Source organism: Pan troglodytes, chromosome 7 (assembly GCF_028858775.2).
Source record: "Pan troglodytes isolate AG18354 chromosome 7, NHGRI_mPanTro3-v2.0_pri, whole genome shotgun sequence".
NCBI lineage: Eukaryota > Metazoa > Chordata > Mammalia > Primates > Hominidae > Pan > Pan troglodytes.
Window position 1 is genome coordinate 105255431 of NC_072405.2, and position 19571 is coordinate 105275001.

Below are 19571 nucleotides of genomic sequence, written 5' to 3' on the forward strand. Positions count from 1 at the left end.
GGTAGGATTTCTTCTCTGACTTTGTTGCCAGTTAGTGAGGTCTTATTGAGATAAGGAAATTATTTGGGCCAAGGACAATACCATCTCATTTGAAGAAGGTAATATATACCTCTATACCTCCCTAAAAGAATAATACAAGTCCCCATTGCATCTCCCAGGCCTGTTCTGGCCCACAGCTCTGGTGACATGTTTGCCATCACAATGAAAGGAGGGAGCAAAGAGTAGAATGTTTGTTAAGCATATTCTTAAAATGAGATCATATGGAAATTGCACAGAGGAGAAGAAATGGAAGACTTGTAAAGTTTTTCCATGATAGCCGATTAAAATTCTAAATGTGTTCTTAGTGTGCTGTAGTCTGAGGAAAACTCTTATTTAAAAGTTGAGATCGAGATTTAGATATCTGCTAGTGGTAAATGGTCAACTTGTTATTGTGGCCAGTTTTTCACTCATAAATCCTGTTTTTCAGATGTAAAACAGGATAAATGTCTCCTTTTACATGTTTAGGTTATTTCTCTATGCTATTTCTATTGATTTATTATGCACTTAGAATAGAGCAGCCCTGTGTAATTTCTGAAATCATAGGTATAAAGGATCTTCATGCAGATCATGCTGCAAGTCATATTGGAAAAGCACAAGGCATTGTCACTTGCTTGAGAGCAACACCATATCATGGGAGCAGAAGAAAGGTGTTCCTTCCCATGGATATTTGTATGCTGGTAAGGCTGTAATTTGTACCTTTGAATAATTTACCTCAGGAATATGGGGAAGGAAGTTATCTTTTGCTTTTTTGCTTAGTCTATTCAAGTAATTGCTTTGAAAGGAATGCTTATTGCTTACTAAAAATGGCCTTCCTCTTTTTATCCCAGAGTTATCAAGTCAGAATTGTGTCCATCAGGCATTTTGGGTCTCTGGAGGAGCAATGAGTAGGAAGGTCTAGAGAACCTCATTTGGTATAGCTTCATGTTGATGCCTTGCTCCCTTCCAAACAACTGCAGTAATTATTCCTAGCGTTCACCTTAGCCTGTTCTTTATTTTATTTTATTGGAGTAAGTCATTTTAAATATCTATTTATGAGGACTTTGTTTTCTTTTCTTTTTCTTTTTTTTTTTTTTTTTGAGACAAAGTCTTGCTCTGTCACCCAGGCTGGAGTGCAGTGGCGTGATCTCGGCTCACTGCAACCTCCGCCTCCTGGGTTAAAGTGATTCTTCTGCCTCAGCCTCCCAAGTAGCTGGGACTACAGGCGCCCGCCACCACGCCCAGCTAATTTTTTGTATTTTTAGTAGAGATGGGGTTTCACCATGTTAGCCAGGATGGTCTAGATCTCCTGAACTTGTGATTCGCTTGCCTCGGCCTCCCAAAGTGCTGGGATTACAGGCATGAGCCACTGCGCCTGGCGAGAACTTTGTTTTCTATATGAGATTCATTATTTGTTCTTTCAAACTTTTTGTATGTTTCTTTTCTTGCTTGTATATTTTCATTCTACCTACAACTTGTTAATTAACATCTTGTTGTGGCCAGGTGCGGTGACTCATGCCTGTAATCCCAGCACTTTGGGAGGGTCGCTTGAGTCCAGGAGGTTGAGACCAGCCTGGGCAATATTGGGAAACCCCATCTCTACAAAAAATACAAAAATTAGCTGGGTGTGTTGGTGCACACCTATAGTCCCAGCTACTCAGGAGGCTAAGGTGGGAGGATCCCTTGAGCCTGGGAGGTTGAGGCTATAATGAGCCATGATTGCACCACTGCACTCCAGCCTGGGTGACAGAGTAAGACCCTGTCTCAAAAAACAAAAAATCTTGTTGCATGTTCCAGGTGTCACTCTCTCATTTTTGTTTTTTTCTCTCTCTCTCCACACATGCACACACACGCACGTGCTCACATACATTTCTAAAGACAAAATAGGCATTAAACTGTACATACTGTTCTGTCACGTGTTCTCTTGTGCTAAGTTAGTTTTAATTGTTAGTTTAATTTTCTTTCCTAGGTGAACTGTTGGAAGGAAGTGCTTTTAGGTTCCTAATATAATGTATATTTCCCCACACAGCATGGTGTTTCACAAGAGGACTTTCTACGGAGGAACCAAGATAAAAATGTGAGAGATGTAATATATGACATTGCCAGTCAGGCACACTTGCACCTAAAGCATGTAAGTCGGCTTTTTTTTGCCAAATCATTTAGGGAATAATCATTTCTAGATGTGGCTCTTCTTAGAACATGGTTATGATATTCCCAACTTGGCAGTCTTTTTTCCATTTTTCATTGATTTCCCAGTAGATTTATCTCGGAGTCTGTTGTAAACTTTTTTCACTTAAAAAAGTCCCTCCCCGCACCTCACAGCATATGAATGCGTTCTCTACTGAGTAAATCAAGCCTGAGCTTTCTCATGTGGGCTCCTCTGTGCTCCATCCACTTCTCTCTCGGAAGACAGGGTGTCTTTCTGCCTTCCAAGGCCGATGCCTCTCCTCCCTCTCCCAGGGGCTGCACCCTCAGCCACCCCCAGCTGGTGTTTTCAGTTTGCTTCTCTGATAGGTGGCCTCTTTTATCTTCTGGTTTGTTGCTGCTGCCTTCTGAATTTACAGGCAGCCTGTGGATCCTTCTGTTGGTATTTTTCTCTCCTAGGTGAACTCTTGGAAGGAAGTGGTCGGCATTCACTGTTACCTCGGGCCCTTTCCACCTTGGCACTGCTCATTATGCTATGATTTGGCTCCTATCCTGCCCACTCTAATAAACAATCACGAGTTTGGCAGTTCTCCTTATTGCCAAATTTAATGGTCATTTACAACTCGTTTTCCTGAACTCTTCTTCTTTTTTTTGACACCATAGACGTCTTTCTCTCTGTGTCACTTTCTGATTTTTCTTCCATTGATTCTCTGACTTGGCTCCTGAACTGGTTCCTGATTTCTCCTGCCTGTCACTTTAGTTGTTCCCTAAGAGTTGGTTCTTCACCTCTTAACTTTTCCAGGACTTTTGTTTGGAATTTGACACTGTTGACTATATACCTCTTTCTTGAAATTGTCTGTCATTCATCTCCATGGTGTTATTCCTTTCTGGTTCTCCTTGAAGTGTGTCTTGATTTCAGTGGCTCTTGAAGACTTGGTGGAAACTTTCTATTTCCTTAGCTCCCATAATGCTAATTTTTCCTGGTACTTCTTGTGAACCTTTTCTTTTTTTTAGCCTTCAGTAGATTCTAAAGAGTTGGACACTTACCTGCATACCACAGGGCTTTTGCACTTGCTGTTTTTCCTGCTTCTTCTCCTGTACCCCACCTCCACTCCAGTTAGTGCTCAAATGTCACCTTATCACAAAAGTCTTCCCTGGCCACCTTACCTAAAATAACATCTTCCTTTTCCATCACCCTCAGTCTCCTTACCTGGCTTAGTGCTTTTCACTACCTGACATTAAAAGTTTGCTTATTGCCTCCCCACTTCATTGGAATGTAAGTTACTTTGTTTGATTCTGTTGTATATTCTTCAGCATCTAAAGTACCTGGTACATTATGGGCACTCAGTAAATACTTGTGAAATATTAAATACATAAGTAATCAGATTGTAAGCTCTTTGAGGGCAAAGACTATCTTCAGCTTCTTTTTAATTTCATGAATATCTAACAGTTCTCGGCCCTGACAGAGGTATAGATAAAATACATGGAACTTTAGATGAGAAATTACTTAGGACTAACTAGCAGAGTTTTGGGTAAGATCTGAGCACACTACAGAATCATGAGAGGCAGGAAAGCTTTGTGTGGAACCTGAGCAGTCCCAGTCAATGGACATGTAAGGCACCTAAGAAATACCGATTCCCAGGCCTCACTCCCTGGAGACTGGGGTAGTAAATCTGGGATGGGGCCAGGAATTAAAATTTCCAAATGATTTTAAACAGCCAGATTTGAACACCACTGGTGGTGTATGGGTTATGCGAAACATGGTCCTGGGAGATAGGTTTGGAATGGTGGATTGAAGAGATTATGGAGTTGTAGAGGCTTTTGAGAGGCATTAGAGTATTGTGGATGAGAGTGCAAACTCTGGAACCAGAAGCCTGACTTTAAATCCTAATTCTGCCATTTACTAATCATGTAATCTTAACCTCTCTGTGCTTCAGTTTCCTCATCTGTAGTAGTGGATCATTTTAGCACCCAGCTTAAAGGGTTATTTGGATAAATGAGTTAACATATATGAAGAGTTTATAACGAAGTGCAGCATATTGTACATGAAATATGTTAGTTTTCATCATCATCATCATCATCAAATAAAGCAGTGATATGAGTGTTGCAGAATAGGAAACCCTGCTAACAGTGTTTGACACAAGAGAGTTTAGAGGTTGGGTGATCAGTTAGGAGACTTAGGAGAGGAAGAAAGAGTGTCTGATTTAGAGACAGTAGATGTTTATGTGTATATACATTTATATATATATATGTATACATACGTGCCCACACATAACAAGTAGAATCCCACACATAACAAGGCTTGATAACTAATTGGATTGTGGCAAGATCAGATAGAGGGAAAGTTGAAGGTTGCATGAAGAATTCAAGTATGGCACTTTGATGGTGCCATTCAAAAGCTACAGTGACAACGGAAACTAAAGGTATGTTTGGTGTGGATCATTAGACTTTGGACTAGCTGCTCGACATAATTGAATTTGAGGGGATTAGAAGGAGATGGACTATTAAAAAAATGCAGGATTGTGACTTGAAGTCAGGACTAAAGATGATATATTTGGGAGTCATCCACATAAAAGGCTTATAATTAAGGCTCCAAGTTTGGATGGTGTTGCTGAAGGAGAATGTACAGAGGACCAGGGGCAGAACCCCGAGGCCCACTTCTGTTTACAAGGTAAAAGGAGAAAGCGCCATTTATTAGGAGGAAAGAGAAGGAAAGAATGTTCAGAGGAATAGAACTGAGAGCCAGTGTCTTGAAAATCAAGGCAGGAGAAGATTTAAGAAAGAGGAGTATCAGAGTTTTACATGCTACAGAGAGATTGAAGAGAAAAGATAGATGTGGTGATTAGTAAATCATGGATGATCATAGAGTAATTTCAGTAGATGGTTGGGGGTCAAACTGGAGTATAATGGGTTAAGAAGTAAGTCAGGAAGTAGAGGGCTCTTCCTGGTGTTAGGGACAATATAAATGAAGACATGGAGACAGGAGTGGGCTTGGCGAACACAGGATGATGGGCATCAGCCTGAGTGACCAGGTGTTCGTAGCTCAGAGTGGTAGGGAGTTAGGTTGGATGGACGAGGTTAGAGTCAAGATGTGGAGGCCTTTGAATTCCAGGATGAATTGTTGAAACTTGACCTATCAGGGAATTAAAGAAGGTAAAAATGAAATGATGATGTGAGGACATTAATTTGTCCGGCTGCGTGGAACGAATTAAAGGTCAGGGAACACAGGCAAGATCACCTAGGAGGATCTTACTCATTTAAACAGGAGAGAAAGTCAGTCTAAGCTAGGGGTGCACAGGACTTGGTAATGCAAGTATTTCTTCATTTTCCCCTTACCACAGAGCTGGGGAGTCAAAATTATTATGAGATATTGTAAGGTAGCTGGAAAATGCTAAAGCCAATCTGTAAGAAAGGATGGAATTTTTACTACAGTAGTTACTTTTTCCTGAGTCCTTTAGGCCTAGGAAACTAATCTTAATCTGCAGGAGATGAGCTGTTTTCTTGCATTTGAGAGAGGCCCTATCAGTATTGTTAAACTGCTGGTGTTGCTTTCAGAGGGGGAGTGTTTATTTGCTTAATTTTGAACGAGCTTCCTTTCCTCTTCCTTTTTAGGCTAGGTCCTTTCACAAAACTGTTCCTGTGAAAGCATTTCCTGCTTTTCTTCAGACGGTAAGTAGATTAACAGAGAAGGCTGTATAATTAGTGAAGCAGATGTGTATGATCTGTTTTTATATTTTATAAAGTTCCCAGTGAACTTCTTTAGTTCGGAGCCTTTGTTTTTGTTTCCCTCCCTCATGGCGGCTTTCATTAGTTACTGATGCTTTTGCTGAGGGTCATTTCTGTATTTCTCAGAGGCAGGTGAGCTGAGTTTTTAGCACGGACTTTGCAGCCAGATTGCATTGGCTTGAATCTGTTTTGCCCCTTACTAGCAATGGGACCTTAAATTCCTTAATAACCACATTCCTCAGTTTACTCTTAGGTGAAATGGGAATAATAGGAGAAACTACTTTGTGGGATTGTTAGGCTGCTTATAGCTATATAAGTATTACTGTTCTGTTCATTTTTTTCTCCATTGTGACCTGACCATATTGTAGCACCAGTTCCAGAACAGTGGTTCATAGCCCACTGCTGAGCTGGTTGCAGTGGGGTAACCTGGAAAACTTTTTAAAAATATAGATTCCTGGAGTCTTCTTTTTTAGTAAGACTTTTGGGATTGAGGAGGAGGCCAGTTCCTAGGAGAATCTGTGATTTTAAGAAGTTCCCCAGGTGATTCTGATGCGTAGACAGGTTTGGGAACTGTTGTTCTAAAACTACATAGAGAAGTGATAATTGCTACCAGTTACTTAGAACCTTTTATGAGACAGGCCTTGGGTTAGGTCATTCCATCATTATTCCTAGTCTTCCTAGCAAAAATATGGTTACTTCATTTTATAGATAGAAACGAAGGTTCAAAGATTTGTAATCTTTGAAAATTGTAAACTTACACATTTTCTGTAATACCAAACATATCTTCTACCTTTTCCCCTGAAATATACTTAGAAATTCATTTCAATCCCTTCACACCCTCTGTCTTAGTGTTCAGGTCTGTGTGTGTGAAGTCATTTTGCTTCTTAATTGAGCTTTTGCTAATTATAAAAGTAGTACATTAATATTTTAAATTTTCGTAGTGTAAGAGAATACAAAAGAAGAAATCAGAGTTCTCACAATTCTACCGTATCTAGAGATAATGTCTGTTCATCTTTCTGAACCTTTCATATACATATAATCATACATGTATTTTGTGTATGTCAACATGTTATTCTGTATCACCCTGTTTAGTGGTTATCTGATGGATATACCATCAGCTGTTTAACATACTAAGTAAGCTTCGTAAAGGTTAAGGACTTTGTTTTATTAACTTCTGTGGAAAAAGGTGGTTCTCAACCCTGGCTGCCCATTAGAATCACTTGGAGAGCTTTAAAAAGACCTAAACAATGCTTGGCCTCCCCGTTCCAGACCAATTATATTGGTGGACCCAGGCATTGATACTTTTTAAAAGCTTCCCGTTTTACTTTTCTTTCTTTCTTTTTTTTTTTTTTTTTTGGAGGCAGATTCTCACTCCATTGCCCAACCTAGAGTGCAGTGGTGTGATCTTGGCTCACTGCAGCCTCCGCCTCCCAGGTTCAAGTGATTCTCAGGCCTCAGTCTCCTGAGTAGCTGGGATTACAGACGTGCACCACCATGCCTGGCTAATTTTTTTGTATTTTTAGTAGAGACAGATTTTGCCATGTTGGCCAGGCTGGTCTTGAACTCCTGGCCTCAAGTGATTTCCCTGCCTTGGCCTCCCAAAGTGCTGGGATTACAGGTGTGAGCCACCGTGCCCGGCTTTTTTTTTTTTTTTGAGACAAAATCTCACTCTGTTGCCCAGGTTCCCAGGTTGGAGTGCAGTGGTGGAGTCATGGCTCACAGCAGTCTCAACCTCCCAGGCTCAGGTGATCCTCCCACCTCAGCCTCCCAAATAGGAGCACAGGCATGTACCACCACACCCAGCTAATTTTAAAAATTATTTTTGGAAGAGATGGAATCTCAGTATGTTGTCCAGGCTGGTCTTGAACTTCTGAACCCAAGCAATCCTCCAGCCTTGGCCTCTCAAAGTATTGAGATTACAGGCATAAAACACCGTGCCCAGCCCCCTTTAGTTTTAATTGTGAGGTGTGGCTAGGCCTAAAAACTACTGTCATAGACCAATGGTTCCCAAAATGTTCCTGGACCAGCAATATCTACCTCACTGGGGAACTTGTTAGAAATGCAGATCTTGGGCTCCCTCACAGACCTGCCGAATCAGAAACTCGGGGGGGTGGGGCCCAGTTCTCAGCTTCTGCTTTTTTTTTTTTTTTTTGAGACGGAGTCTTGCTCTGTTGCTCAGGCTGGAGTGCAATGGCATGATCTCGGCTCACTGCAGCCTCTGCCTCCAGGGTTCAAGCGATTCTCCTGCTTCAGCTTCCCGAGTAGCTGGGATTACAGGCATGCGCCACCATGCCCCGCTAATTTTTATATTTTTAGTAGAGGAGGGGTTTCCCCATGTTGGCCAGGCTGGTCTCGAATGCGTGACTTCAGGTGATCCACCCGCCTTGGCCTCCCACAGTGCTGGGATTACAGGCATGAGCCACTGTGCCCAGCCCTAGCTCTCAGTTTCTGTCCTGTGCCAAGAGAGACTAGAGTGGCAACATGGCAATTCCTGAGGTGCTGCTTCTGTCGTACACCCTCATTCCAGCTTGGACAGGGCCTCTTACTTGTTTTATATATGGGGCATCTGTTAATTATTTTGTTCAAGGAAAGGATTTGCAGTTTAAAAACTCTTTGAATATGACTAATCTAGGTATGGTATATTCTTCATAGATGAGGTTTCAAGAATTCATATTCAGAAATTTATAATGTCTTTGAGAGTTTCACAATCAATTTGTTACTCAGTTTATTTACCATCAGCCAGACTTTCCTTTGAACCAAAGCCTGATGTAAAAATACCCACTTGAGCTCTAATTTTGAGGTCACATTTCCTTGGTATTTTAATGGAATTTTCTCCTAATCCTAAAAGCAATACATTTTCATAGTAAGGATTTGGACAATATGAACAGTATTAGGAGAAAATAGCAATCACCCATGCTTGCTTTGGCAGCACATATACTAAATTTGGAATGATACAGAGAAGATTAGCATGGCCCCTGTGCAAGGATGACACACAAATTCATGAAGCATTCCATTAAAAAAACAAAATCACCTATAATTCTAACACCAAAAGATAACTGCTAGTCATTCTGGGGTTTTTGGAAATGAATTTTTATGTTTAGTTGAAATTACACTTCATGTTAGTGTACTGTTTATTGAGCATTTTTTTGAATCATTAAAAAAAGTATAAATATAACACTTAATAGCTATATAATATCTATTATGTGTCTATACCTTAATTTTGTTAACTATTCCTTATAATTAAATGTCATAAAGCTATTAAAATTAGCATAATTCTTACAGATAGCAAGTTGATCACAGTATATTAAGGGATAAAAAAGCAAGTTACAGAACATGAAATAGCATGAGCTTTCTTTGCAAAGAAAGGGAGCATCTGAAAGGAAGTACACTAAAATATTTTCAAAACCAAGAGAACATGTGAAAGAAAGTACACTGAAGTATTTTCAAAGTTTTTTATTCTCTTTTAAACTTGTTAATATTTGCTATATATTAAATGAATATATCTGTCTAGGTATATATATTGCAGTGTATAGCATAATAAACACCGATGAACTTACCACTCGAGCCAGGAACTAGTCTGTCACCATTAAATTGGACTCAAGTTTTTCCCATCTCATTTCCCTGCCACTGCCTTCATTTTTAGGTAGCTCTCCTCAATTTTGTGCATATTATTTCCTTGCTTTTATTCCAAGAAGTCTTTCATCATTTTATATATTCCTGAACAACATATTGCTTAGTTTTGTTTTTGAGCTTTATAAAAACGGATCATTTTCTATTGATGTCTTCTAGGACATGTACACACTCTTAATGTTTCTGAGATTTGTACATATTACTGCATCTACCTATAGTACATTCACTTCACTGTAGTATAATATTAATATTTCATTGTACAAACGATTCCTCTTTTTTTCGATCAAAGAATTTCTGGATTTTTTTTTTTTGGGGGGGTCTCTGTCACCCAGGCTAGAGTGCAGGCTCACTGCAGCCTTGACCTCCCAGGCTCAAGACATCCTCCCACCTCAGCCTCCCAAGTAGCTGGGACTGCAGGTGTACACCACCACAGTCAGCTCATTGTTTTTGTATTTTTTGAGAGATGGGGTTTTGCCGTGATGCCCAGGCTAGTCTTGAACTCTTGAGCTCAAACAATCCACCTGCCTCGGTCTCCCAAAGTGCTGGGATTACAGGCGTGAGCCACCACACGTGGTCTCTGGATTGTTTCTAAGTTTCTTCCTAATACAAAACAAGGCAGCTGGGACATTGATGCATGTGTCTCCTGTTGTCTGTATATGTAAGTTTAGGGTTTTAAAAAGTAGATAATGGCCGGGCGCGGTGGCTCATGCCTGTAATCCCAGCACTTTGGGAGGCCGAGGAGGATGGATCACGAGGTCAGGAGTTCAAGACTAGCCTGGCCAATGTGGTGAAACCCTGTCTCTACTAAAAACACAAAAAATTAGCTGGGCATGGTGTCATGCACCTGTAGTCCCAGCTACTCTGGAGGCTGAGGCAGAAGAATCGTTTGAACCCAGGAGGCGGAGGTTGCAGTGAGCCGAGATCATGCCACTGCACTCCAGCCTGGGTAACACAGCGAGACTCTGTCTCAAAAAAAAAAAAAAAAAAAGTAGATAATGAATTTGTTTGTATTTCACTCATATATTTATAAAAGTATAGGAAAAAAAAGTCTGGAAGAAAATATTTTTTGTTTTTGTTCTCATCTGCATATTCCAAAGAATCTATAGTCATAATCCCTGCATTGATCCCCCAGGTTCTGTGCCGCAGAACTCTAGGGGGCGCTGCTTATGTGGACGAGGAGGTCTCGTGCCGCTTAGAAAGGTGGAGCACAAAACTAAGTGACCTGCCTGTTTAACAAAAATGTTATTAAAATAAAATAAAAATTTATAAATTAATCAAGACAATTGAAAACCAAAAAAGAAAGATACTGCACATCGTTGGTGTTTTCTATCCTGCTGCTATCCTTGTAAAAACTTTGTCAGGTTTTTTGTGGTGGGGAAAGGATGGGGTGATAATTTTGCCTGGTTGAAAATCATGTGCTCTAGCAACAACGTGGAGACCTGTTCAACTTCTTCACAAAATAATTTATTAAAAGACAACTTGAGCTCCCCCTCATGGTACACTACATTTGGGGGGTCGGGGTGGGGATGTTTCATTTTCCCTGATTGAAACAGCCTGTTTGCATTCCACCAAATCTAGTAATAAGGCCAGGCAAACATGATTTTGATAATCCTTTTGTCTTAACCAAAGCTTTTTATATTATGAGCAGAAGAGGCTTGGCTTTTCTGGTACTAGCTCTGTGATACCCTTTTACTGGTCTAATAGAAACTTCTTGGATGTCTTTTTCTTTCTCTCTTTTAAAATTCTCACTTAAATAGAAAACCATCTCAGGGAAACTAAAATAGCCTAAATACTTGTAATTATTCTTTAGTTAGTTTTTTTTTTTTTTTTAAGTCTTGATCATTTTATGATCTGGTGATCACTATTCTCTTTTTTCCAGGTTTCTCTAGAGGACTTTCTAAAGAAAATTCAGCGAGTGGATTTTGATATATTCCACCCATCTTTACAGCAGAAGAATACATTACTTCCATTATATTTGTATATTCAGTCATGGAGAAAAACATATTAAAATAATTTCATGGCACTGATGTTAATTCTAGTCTATTAGTTTTATAAAAGTTAGGATTCTTATTTAGGAACAACAGGAAATGACTGTTAAGGAGAAAATGAATTTATTGAATGGGATGTCAAGTAGCTCACAAAATTGAGAAGTTGCCGTGGGACTAGGGTGCCAAGACTGCTGAGATTCTGGCAGAGGCACTGCCATTGGCACCCCCGGCCCAGACAGTGTCTGCTGTGCTGTCCCTGGAAGCTGGAGCTCCAACAGGGAATATTGGTGTAGCTGTGCATAGGCCATAAGCCACACTTGAGCCAGTGGGCAGGGAGAAGGAATGTCATTCTCCCTTCACCACTGGGGAAGGAGAGGGGAAAGGGCTCAAGTTATCATAGGGGCTTACATGCTGAGCAGCTATAACCTAGGTGTTCAGAACACCCGGAAGATGCATTTATTTAGGGGTCACAAATAGTGAAATTAATATTTGAGGAATATCAGTCACGTGTTGTGGGCTTTTATCCTTAACGTTTAATTTTTGCAATCTTGTGTAAAAATTTATCCATGATAATAACGTAACTTCTTTAAGGTTGGAGTGGCTGGCAAGAGCAGAGCCTTAATTTGACTTTAGCTCTGGCTGGTCTGGAAGCTTTTACTTTTTTGTTAATCCCACTTCCTCACTCTGTCATTCAGCATTATCATGATCGTGAACAAAATTGTACTGACAAAGTTTGTATAAGTGATATGAACGGTATTGTATTGAACATCCATTAAAGGGTTGCTACACTTTATACTGTACATTCTGCGCTATACATTGTGCTTCCCAGTGATGAGCACTGTGCTGTATACTTGCATCAGTGTTCTCATTTGGTTTTCCTAAAAACCTGTGAAATGAGGCACATTTTTGTTCATTAAACTTTTAAATTGTTTGAGACCAGCCTGGGCAACATCCAAAACCCCATCTCGACCAAAAATACATAAACTAGCCAGGTGTGGTGCACGCCCAGCTACTAGGAAGGCTGAGGTGGGAGGATTACTTGAGCCCAGGAGGGTGAGGCTGCAGTGAGGCATGAGTGTACTCCATCCTGGGTAACAGAGCAAGACCCTGTCTCAAAGACAAACGAATAATAATTAATAATAATATAAAACTTTTAGAAAATGCATCCCAATTGGAAAAACCCAAATTTTTTACATTGCTGGTAATTGGTCGATCTGACTCTAAATGAATCTCACTCTCAGGACCAGGATTATGCCAGTTTCCTTTTTCCTGTATTTTCAGTAGTCTTGTCTCCTGCCCCATTCGGCTCTCTCATTTAAGTCTTTGGTATCAGCTATGAATTAGTGCCTACTTAAATTGTGAGTGGCTTAAAATGTTACATTTTTGCAAATTCAAACTGAGAGCTTTTGGAGCACAAGAATGCATTGTTCATTCATCTTGACATCACCCCCACCACACACCTAGAATGGCTTCTGATTGAGAGCAAGTAGAGATTAATAAATATATAGTTGAATGAATGTGCAATGTGGTTGTATATGCTGGTAGACTCTTAGTTGGTACTGATGTTGAAAGTAGATCCCCTTCTTTAATTCTGTGGCTTTCGAGAGCCATTCAGCTTATCTTCAAATGAAAATACAAGGAAATGGGGCTGGGCATGGTGGCTCATGCCTGTCATCCCAACACTTTGGGAGGCTGAGGCGGGTGGATCACCTGAGGTCACGAGTTCAAGACCAGCCTGGCCAACATGGTGAAACCCCATCTCTACTTAAAATACAAAAATCAGCCAGGTGTTGTGGTGGGAGCCTGTAGTCCCAGCTACTCGGGAGGCCGAGGCAGGAGAATCACATGAACCTGGGAGGTAGAGGTTGCAGTGAGCTGAGATCATGCCACTGCACTCAAGCCTGGGCAACAGAGCGAGATTCCATCTCAAAAAAAAAGAAAAAAGAAAAAATACAAGGAAATGGGACATGTTTCCTCTTGGGATTCTGAGTGATCCAGGGTTGAAAAGTTCATCAGAGAGTCTTTGTTAGGGAGCTTTGTCTGCAGGTCTTCCCAGGTTAAATTTGGCAGCAATCATCTAGGCGTCTTGGTTCCTTTCTAAGGGTCTTAAAAGGAGGGTTTAATTACGCGACTGGATTAGTGGATTCTTTGCTGGCTCAGAAGCCAGTTTATTAAGTAAATAATTTCAAAATACTTTCTAAACCATTTTAAATTTGATGCGTACAGATTTGGATGAACTAAAGTTACCAATCTAGAGATTCAAGTGGAGTCTTTATCAGTGAAATTTACTGTACTATTAATTTCCTGGTGTAAAAGATACTCCCTTAGATGATGCTGGCATTCTTTTTGATTTTTTCAAATCTCTGGGTTTTTATTAGAATATTTTAAAGGAGTCAGATACATTTTCAAACCATTTTAGATGTGCTTTGTTGTTGAATAAGTGGATAGCAGATAACATATTAAGTATAAATTACAGATCATTCTCAATGTAGGTAAAGTTGCATATCATTATGAAATAAGTTTTGGGTAGTTCTCAATTGGCAATATTCTTTCTCTCCTTGTGGTTGAAGCTCTCCTTTTGATGAAACTGAATTCTTGAGAAATGTAACTGTAGCTAACACTTATTGAACACAAACTCGAACAGGTGGTGTACTTCGCACTTTTATGCTTTAACTCTCATAGTGAAGTAGGCCTTTATTTTCCAAATGATAAAACAGTCTCAGAGATGTTAAGTTCAAGGTCTTGGAGGCATTAGTACTAGAGCTGGATGCCAGATCCACATTAGTTCAATGCCAAAGCCCAAAGCCCATTATTATTTTTTTACCATTCTTGAGATTGTCAAGTAAACTGCCAAGTTTAAAAGCTCAAAGGCACATTTTTTAGAAATAAGTATTACTGCTTAAATTTCAGATACAAATTAGGTTAAAAAAGGTAATTACTACATAAGTTCCAACTACAAATTAGGTGAGAGAGAAATAGACAATCAAAATAGGTGTTAGGTGCTGGTCACTGGGTGTATATGGTGGGGGAGTGTGGGGGGATGCTTCACCGGCTTGGCAGTCAAAGAAGGTTTCCCAGAGGAGATGGCATGTGAATAGTGTCAGGAAGATTGGGTAGGACCCAGGGCTTGGGGAGGGGGTGTTGACGTTTTTGTGGGGAGGTCCTGGCTGAAGAAGCAGTGTGTACAAAGGCCAGGAAACGGAATGGATGGTCTATGTCAAGACTCTTGATTTTTTTGCCTTTAACTTATGTAAAAAGAACAGAATGTTCAGAGTTCTTAGGAAAGTTTGTGAATAAAGTGACCACATCCCCTTATCTACTGATACACTGAATTAAGATCAGAGACTTGCGAGTTTGTATTTTTTCCATTTCAGCAAATCCCTAGGTGCCCTTGGATTTGTTTTAGCTCATATAAATTGGACTTTTCTGAAGATATTGGCTTAATCGATTGCCTTGTCTAGAAAGATCCTTACAGTTGTAAACATTATGTGGTTCTTTACTGAAAATAAAACAGAACATCCTACTGTTTGTTCCTGCAAGGAACACAGGTCCAGAATTGGGAAGGGTGTTGGAAATGGGTCAGAAGGAGGGGAGAAGAGTTGAGGAAATGCATTAAAATAATTTTGACACTTCATTTTACATACTTTTTTCTATAATGAATATATATTTTTTGGATAACTACAAAGTTATTTCTTAAAAGTTAGGACTCTCCAAATGAGAAAGATGCTTGTAGAATGCGAAGGTGATTAAATTTATGGAACAATAAATAGATAGGTAGACATTCATTTTCTATCCTATCAGTATATAGTAGTTAAGAGTTTGTTCAGCAAAAAGGAATATTTGGCACAATAAATTATTTAATATGTAACTCATTCTGTAGTATACGCTGAAAGATACAAAGAGTTATTAGCTACAGGACAGTAGAGTATTGTACAGTGATGTGAAGTACTTTTAAGAGTGTGGGCTGGGCGTGGTGGTTCATGCCTGTAATCCTAGCACTTTAGGAGGCCGAGGCAGGTGGATCCCTTAAGCCCAGGAGTTCAAGACCAGCCTGGGCGACATGGCAAGACCCCATCTCTACAAAAAATATAAAAATTAGCTGGGCATAGTGGCAATGTCTGTAGTCCCAGCTACTCCGGTGCCTGAGGTGGGAGGATTGTTTGAGCACAGGAGGTGGAGGTTGCAGTGAGCCAAGCAAGATCGCGCCACTGCACTGCAGCCTGGGCGACAGAGACCCTGACTCAAAAAAAAAAAAAAAATTGTGTTTGGACTCCAGAGGAGCCTGTGTGGGTTCAGTCCCAGCTCTGCCACCCTAAGAGTTGTGTAACCTCAGCAAGTTACCCCAAGCCTCTGTTGCTCCATTTGTAAAATAGGCAAAATCATATCAACCTCAGTGGTGGTTGTGAGGAATAAGTGAATTTCTCCATGTAAAGTGCTTAGAATAGTGACCTACATCTAGTAAAAAACACACGTTAATATTGTACAAAAGACACAGACTGGAAGCCTGAACCAAATTAGGCCTGCAGGCATATTTTGTTTTGCAAGAGTGGCATTTGAAAAAGAATGAGAAATTGAATGTTTTAGACAGGATGTGTCCTCTCCAATTGGCCACAGGTCCAGGCATGAGCTATTATCTCAAACTCAGCCTGACTCAAACATTCATGTTACTTGCTTACTCTAAATACTTGTGCTTGTGACCAATTGGTTCAGGAGAATCGGTGAATGGTAGATAAATAACAAGGGATCTGCAATTTGAGGCTGACTTCACAAAGCACAGCCATGCTTTCTCCCAAAACGCCTGTTGTCTTTTAACTAGTTAGACATTTCTCCCTCACTTAGCCATATTACTTGAGCGTAAGACAATGTTTTGTCTTTGTATACCCAGAACCTAAAGTAGATCCTGTTGCTGCTCCAAAAATCTTTGTGGTTCGAATGAACATGCTGTAGTATAATGTGGGCTGGGGGCTCTAAGGAAATGTAAATGGGGATTCTGTCTGATGTGTGAAGTACAAACTGGATATGAGAAAGATGGAACTGGAAGAGTCTGTGTCAAAGCTGTGGTGTCTGGGCAACACATGGGACGTTCAAGAAACCAGGTTGTTAAGTACAGCTGGAAAGCAGAGTGAGGAAGAAGTGAGGCTGGAAGGATAAGGAAGTCATAGGCCACATTAAGGTGTTTGGATTTTAAGAGTGACATGAGATTTGAAAACAAGCACTTCTCCACAGGTGGTCCATAACACATGTATTTTGTGTATATCCTAATGGAGATTATCTACAATGTTTCTAATTTAATCATATTTTTAGATAAGCAGTGCCTTTTGAATCAGATATGAGATAGAATGTTTTTATTGTTATTTGATAAGTCTGTGGGTTGACATTTTATTCCCCTCCACAAATACTGTTTTCCTGTAGTGGCTCACGCCTGTAATCCCAACACTTTGGGAGCCCGAGGTGGGTGGATCACAAGGTCAGGAGTTCAAGACCAGCCTGGCCAACAGGATGAAACCCTGTCTACTAAAAATACAAAAATTAACCGGGCGTGGTGGCAGGTGCCTGTAGTCCCAGCTACTTAGGCGGCTGAGGCAGGAGAATCGCTTGAACCCAGGAGGCAGAGGTTGCAATGAGCCGAGATTGCTCCACTGCCCTCCAGCCTGGGTGACACAGCGAGACTCTGTCTCAAAACAAAACAAAACAAAAAAACAGTCCTGCCTCGGTGTACTCTGTTTTCCCTTTTATTTTTAATCACGATTAATCTTCCCAGCTGCTTAGTTATATAATAATATCCTGTGTGTTTAAACACAGGCCTACATAATGAATTTCTCAGAGAGCAAGTTCAAGAGTTTTTTTTTTAAAACCACAGGATCTTTTATGGGTGTCACAAGGATTCTTTAGGAATACAACATTGATTTGAGAAGCTATTTCGCTATGTCCTATATTTGTTTCTTGCGGCAGTCTTTTTTTTTTTTTTTTTGAGACGGAGTCCTGCTCTGTCACCCAGGCTGGAGTGCAGTGGCGTGATCTCCGCTCACTGCAAGCTCCGCCTCCAGGGTTCACGCCGTTCTCCTGCCTCAGCCTCCCGAGTAGCTGGGACCACACGTGCCTGCCACCACGCCTGGCTAATTTTTTTTTTTTGTATCTTTACTGGAGACACGGTTTCACCGTGTTAGCCAGGATGGTCTCGATCTCCTGACCTCGTGATCTGCCCGCCTCAGCCTCCCAAAGTGCTGGGATTACAGGCGTGAGTCCCTGCACCCGGCCTCTTGTTGCAGTTTTATATGATGTCAGTTTTCTAAGTTGATTAAGAAATTTCTCAAGTTAATCAACATAAAGACGCTGCCTGCACCCCTTTCTTGTAAGTTGTTCCATTTAAGATGTTAGAAATAGATCTGTTTGAATCTTGCTTTGAGGGAATTTGTAATACACTCTTTCTTAAGAGGTCATTTGAAAAATGAATATGTTTATTTTCTTCTTACACAACTAACTCCCATGTGTTCATTGCAAAAATCATGGGGAAAAAAATAAACACAAAAGTGTAAAGGGAAAATATTTTTAAAGTCACCCATAATTTCACCAGGTAAGAGATAGCCACTGTGATATTATCATTTATTCGTGTGTGTGTGTGTGTGTGTGCGCGTGCGCGCGCGTGTGCATGATTTCTGGCTCATAACTCCCATAGCCCTTGTTACAGTCTTTTGTTATAATGTTGGAGTGCTTTAGGCCTCAGAAGCAGGCCTCGGAAAACAATCTCTCTGACCTTCTGCTCTCCCTTCACCTGCTCTTTTTTTTTTCTCAAGGCAAGACTCTAATCTTCCCTCACCTTTCTGATTGTGGGTGATAAGACTCCCATTTCAGAAGGGGTGCTGCCTCATACGCTGGGGGAAGGAATGCTCCTCAGAGAAGCCAAGAAGAATCTAAACGGACAGGCCTTGCTGGGTTTCCTCAGTCTACGAGCTTAGATCATACCCTTTTTGTTCATTCATATTTCTGCACAGTTGTCAATTATGCCTATCCAATGAAGTCTCCATAAAAGGCCAAGAGAACAGGGTTTGGAACGTCCAGATAGCTGAACATGTGGAGGTTCCTGGAGGGTGGAGCTCCCAGGGAGGGCATGAAAGCTTCATGCCCCTTCCCCCATATGTCACCATGCAGCTCTTCATCTGTATCCTTTATAATTAGCCGGTAAACATAAGTGTTTCCCTGAGTTCTGTGAGCCTAGGTACTAGCAAATTGATTGAACCCAAGGAAGGAGTCATGGACACCCCAATTTATAGATGTTTGGTCAGAAGCACAGGTAAAACAACCTTGGGCATGCAATTGGTATGGGAAATAGGGGGCAGTCTTGGGGCCTGAGCCTTCAACTTGGATCTGACGCTATCTCTAGGTAAATAGTGCCAGAATTAAATGGGAGGTCCCCTGGCTGGTGTCCGCTGCAGAACTGCTGGCTTGCTGGTGGGGAAAAATTTCCACATATTTCTACTGACAACCACTATTAACGTTTTGGTCTATGTCCTCCTCTATTTTTTTCCCCCTTGGCATACATATAAGTACATTCTACATATTGTTTTTTAGTCTACATTTTAATTGAGTAATATAATGTAGAAAAGAAGAGATTAGAAAAATATTCTTAATTTTTCTGCAGAAGATGTTTTATTTAGCGGGAGTATGTTCTTTTCTCTTATTTTGCAGTTATAATCCAAATGTACTTAAGGCCTCCCAGCCTTATGAGGTCTACCTTTCCTTTAATAACCAAATAAAGTTGCTTAAGCCACCATCCCATGGAATATTCTCTGAAAAGCCAGCATAACCTTTGCTAGTATTGATAAGGATTTTTAGGGTGGGATAGAACATGGGATTTATATACTTATGTCACTTCTAGGTATAGTTTCATTTGCCTTTATTATGGGTGAATTTGAGCACCTTTTATATATTTAAAAGCCATTTGTTTATCCTTTCATTTAGTTCTTTATATTTGTCCCCTTGAAGTTTATAAAACCTTTTCTCCCACGATTTCTTTTAGTACTTTCATGTTTTCATTTCTTGCATTTAGATCCACATGGAATGAATTTG

General features: G+C 40.4%; 1 protein-coding gene and 1 non-coding gene across 20 annotated transcripts in view; both read left to right on the forward strand.

The window, feature by feature from the left end:
• The window catches only part of NDUFAF6 (NADH:ubiquinone oxidoreductase complex assembly factor 6), a 211622-nt gene that overhangs the window by 148242 nt on the left and 43809 nt on the right, over positions 1-19571 (forward strand). For 18 of the 19 annotated variants that reach the window (XM_063816425.1, XM_063816429.1, XM_063816426.1 and 15 more), the window contains 4 exons: positions 583-716; positions 2045-2146; positions 5773-5829; positions 11396-12297. In XM_063816425.1, the coding sequence (XP_063672495.1) occupies positions 583-716; positions 2045-2146; positions 5773-5829; positions 11396-11524 (422 nt within the window). In that variant the 3' untranslated portion in view covers positions 11525-12297. Of the gene's footprint in view, positions 1-582; positions 717-2044; positions 2147-5772; positions 5830-11395; positions 12298-19571 lie in introns of those variants that run through there. The other variant, XM_063816423.1, reaches the window with a different exon arrangement.
• LOC112204222 (U6 spliceosomal RNA) lies at positions 8804-8906 on the forward strand. Its single transcript, XR_002937801.1, has one exon. It is a non-coding gene; the product is annotated as a U6 spliceosomal RNA (small nuclear RNA).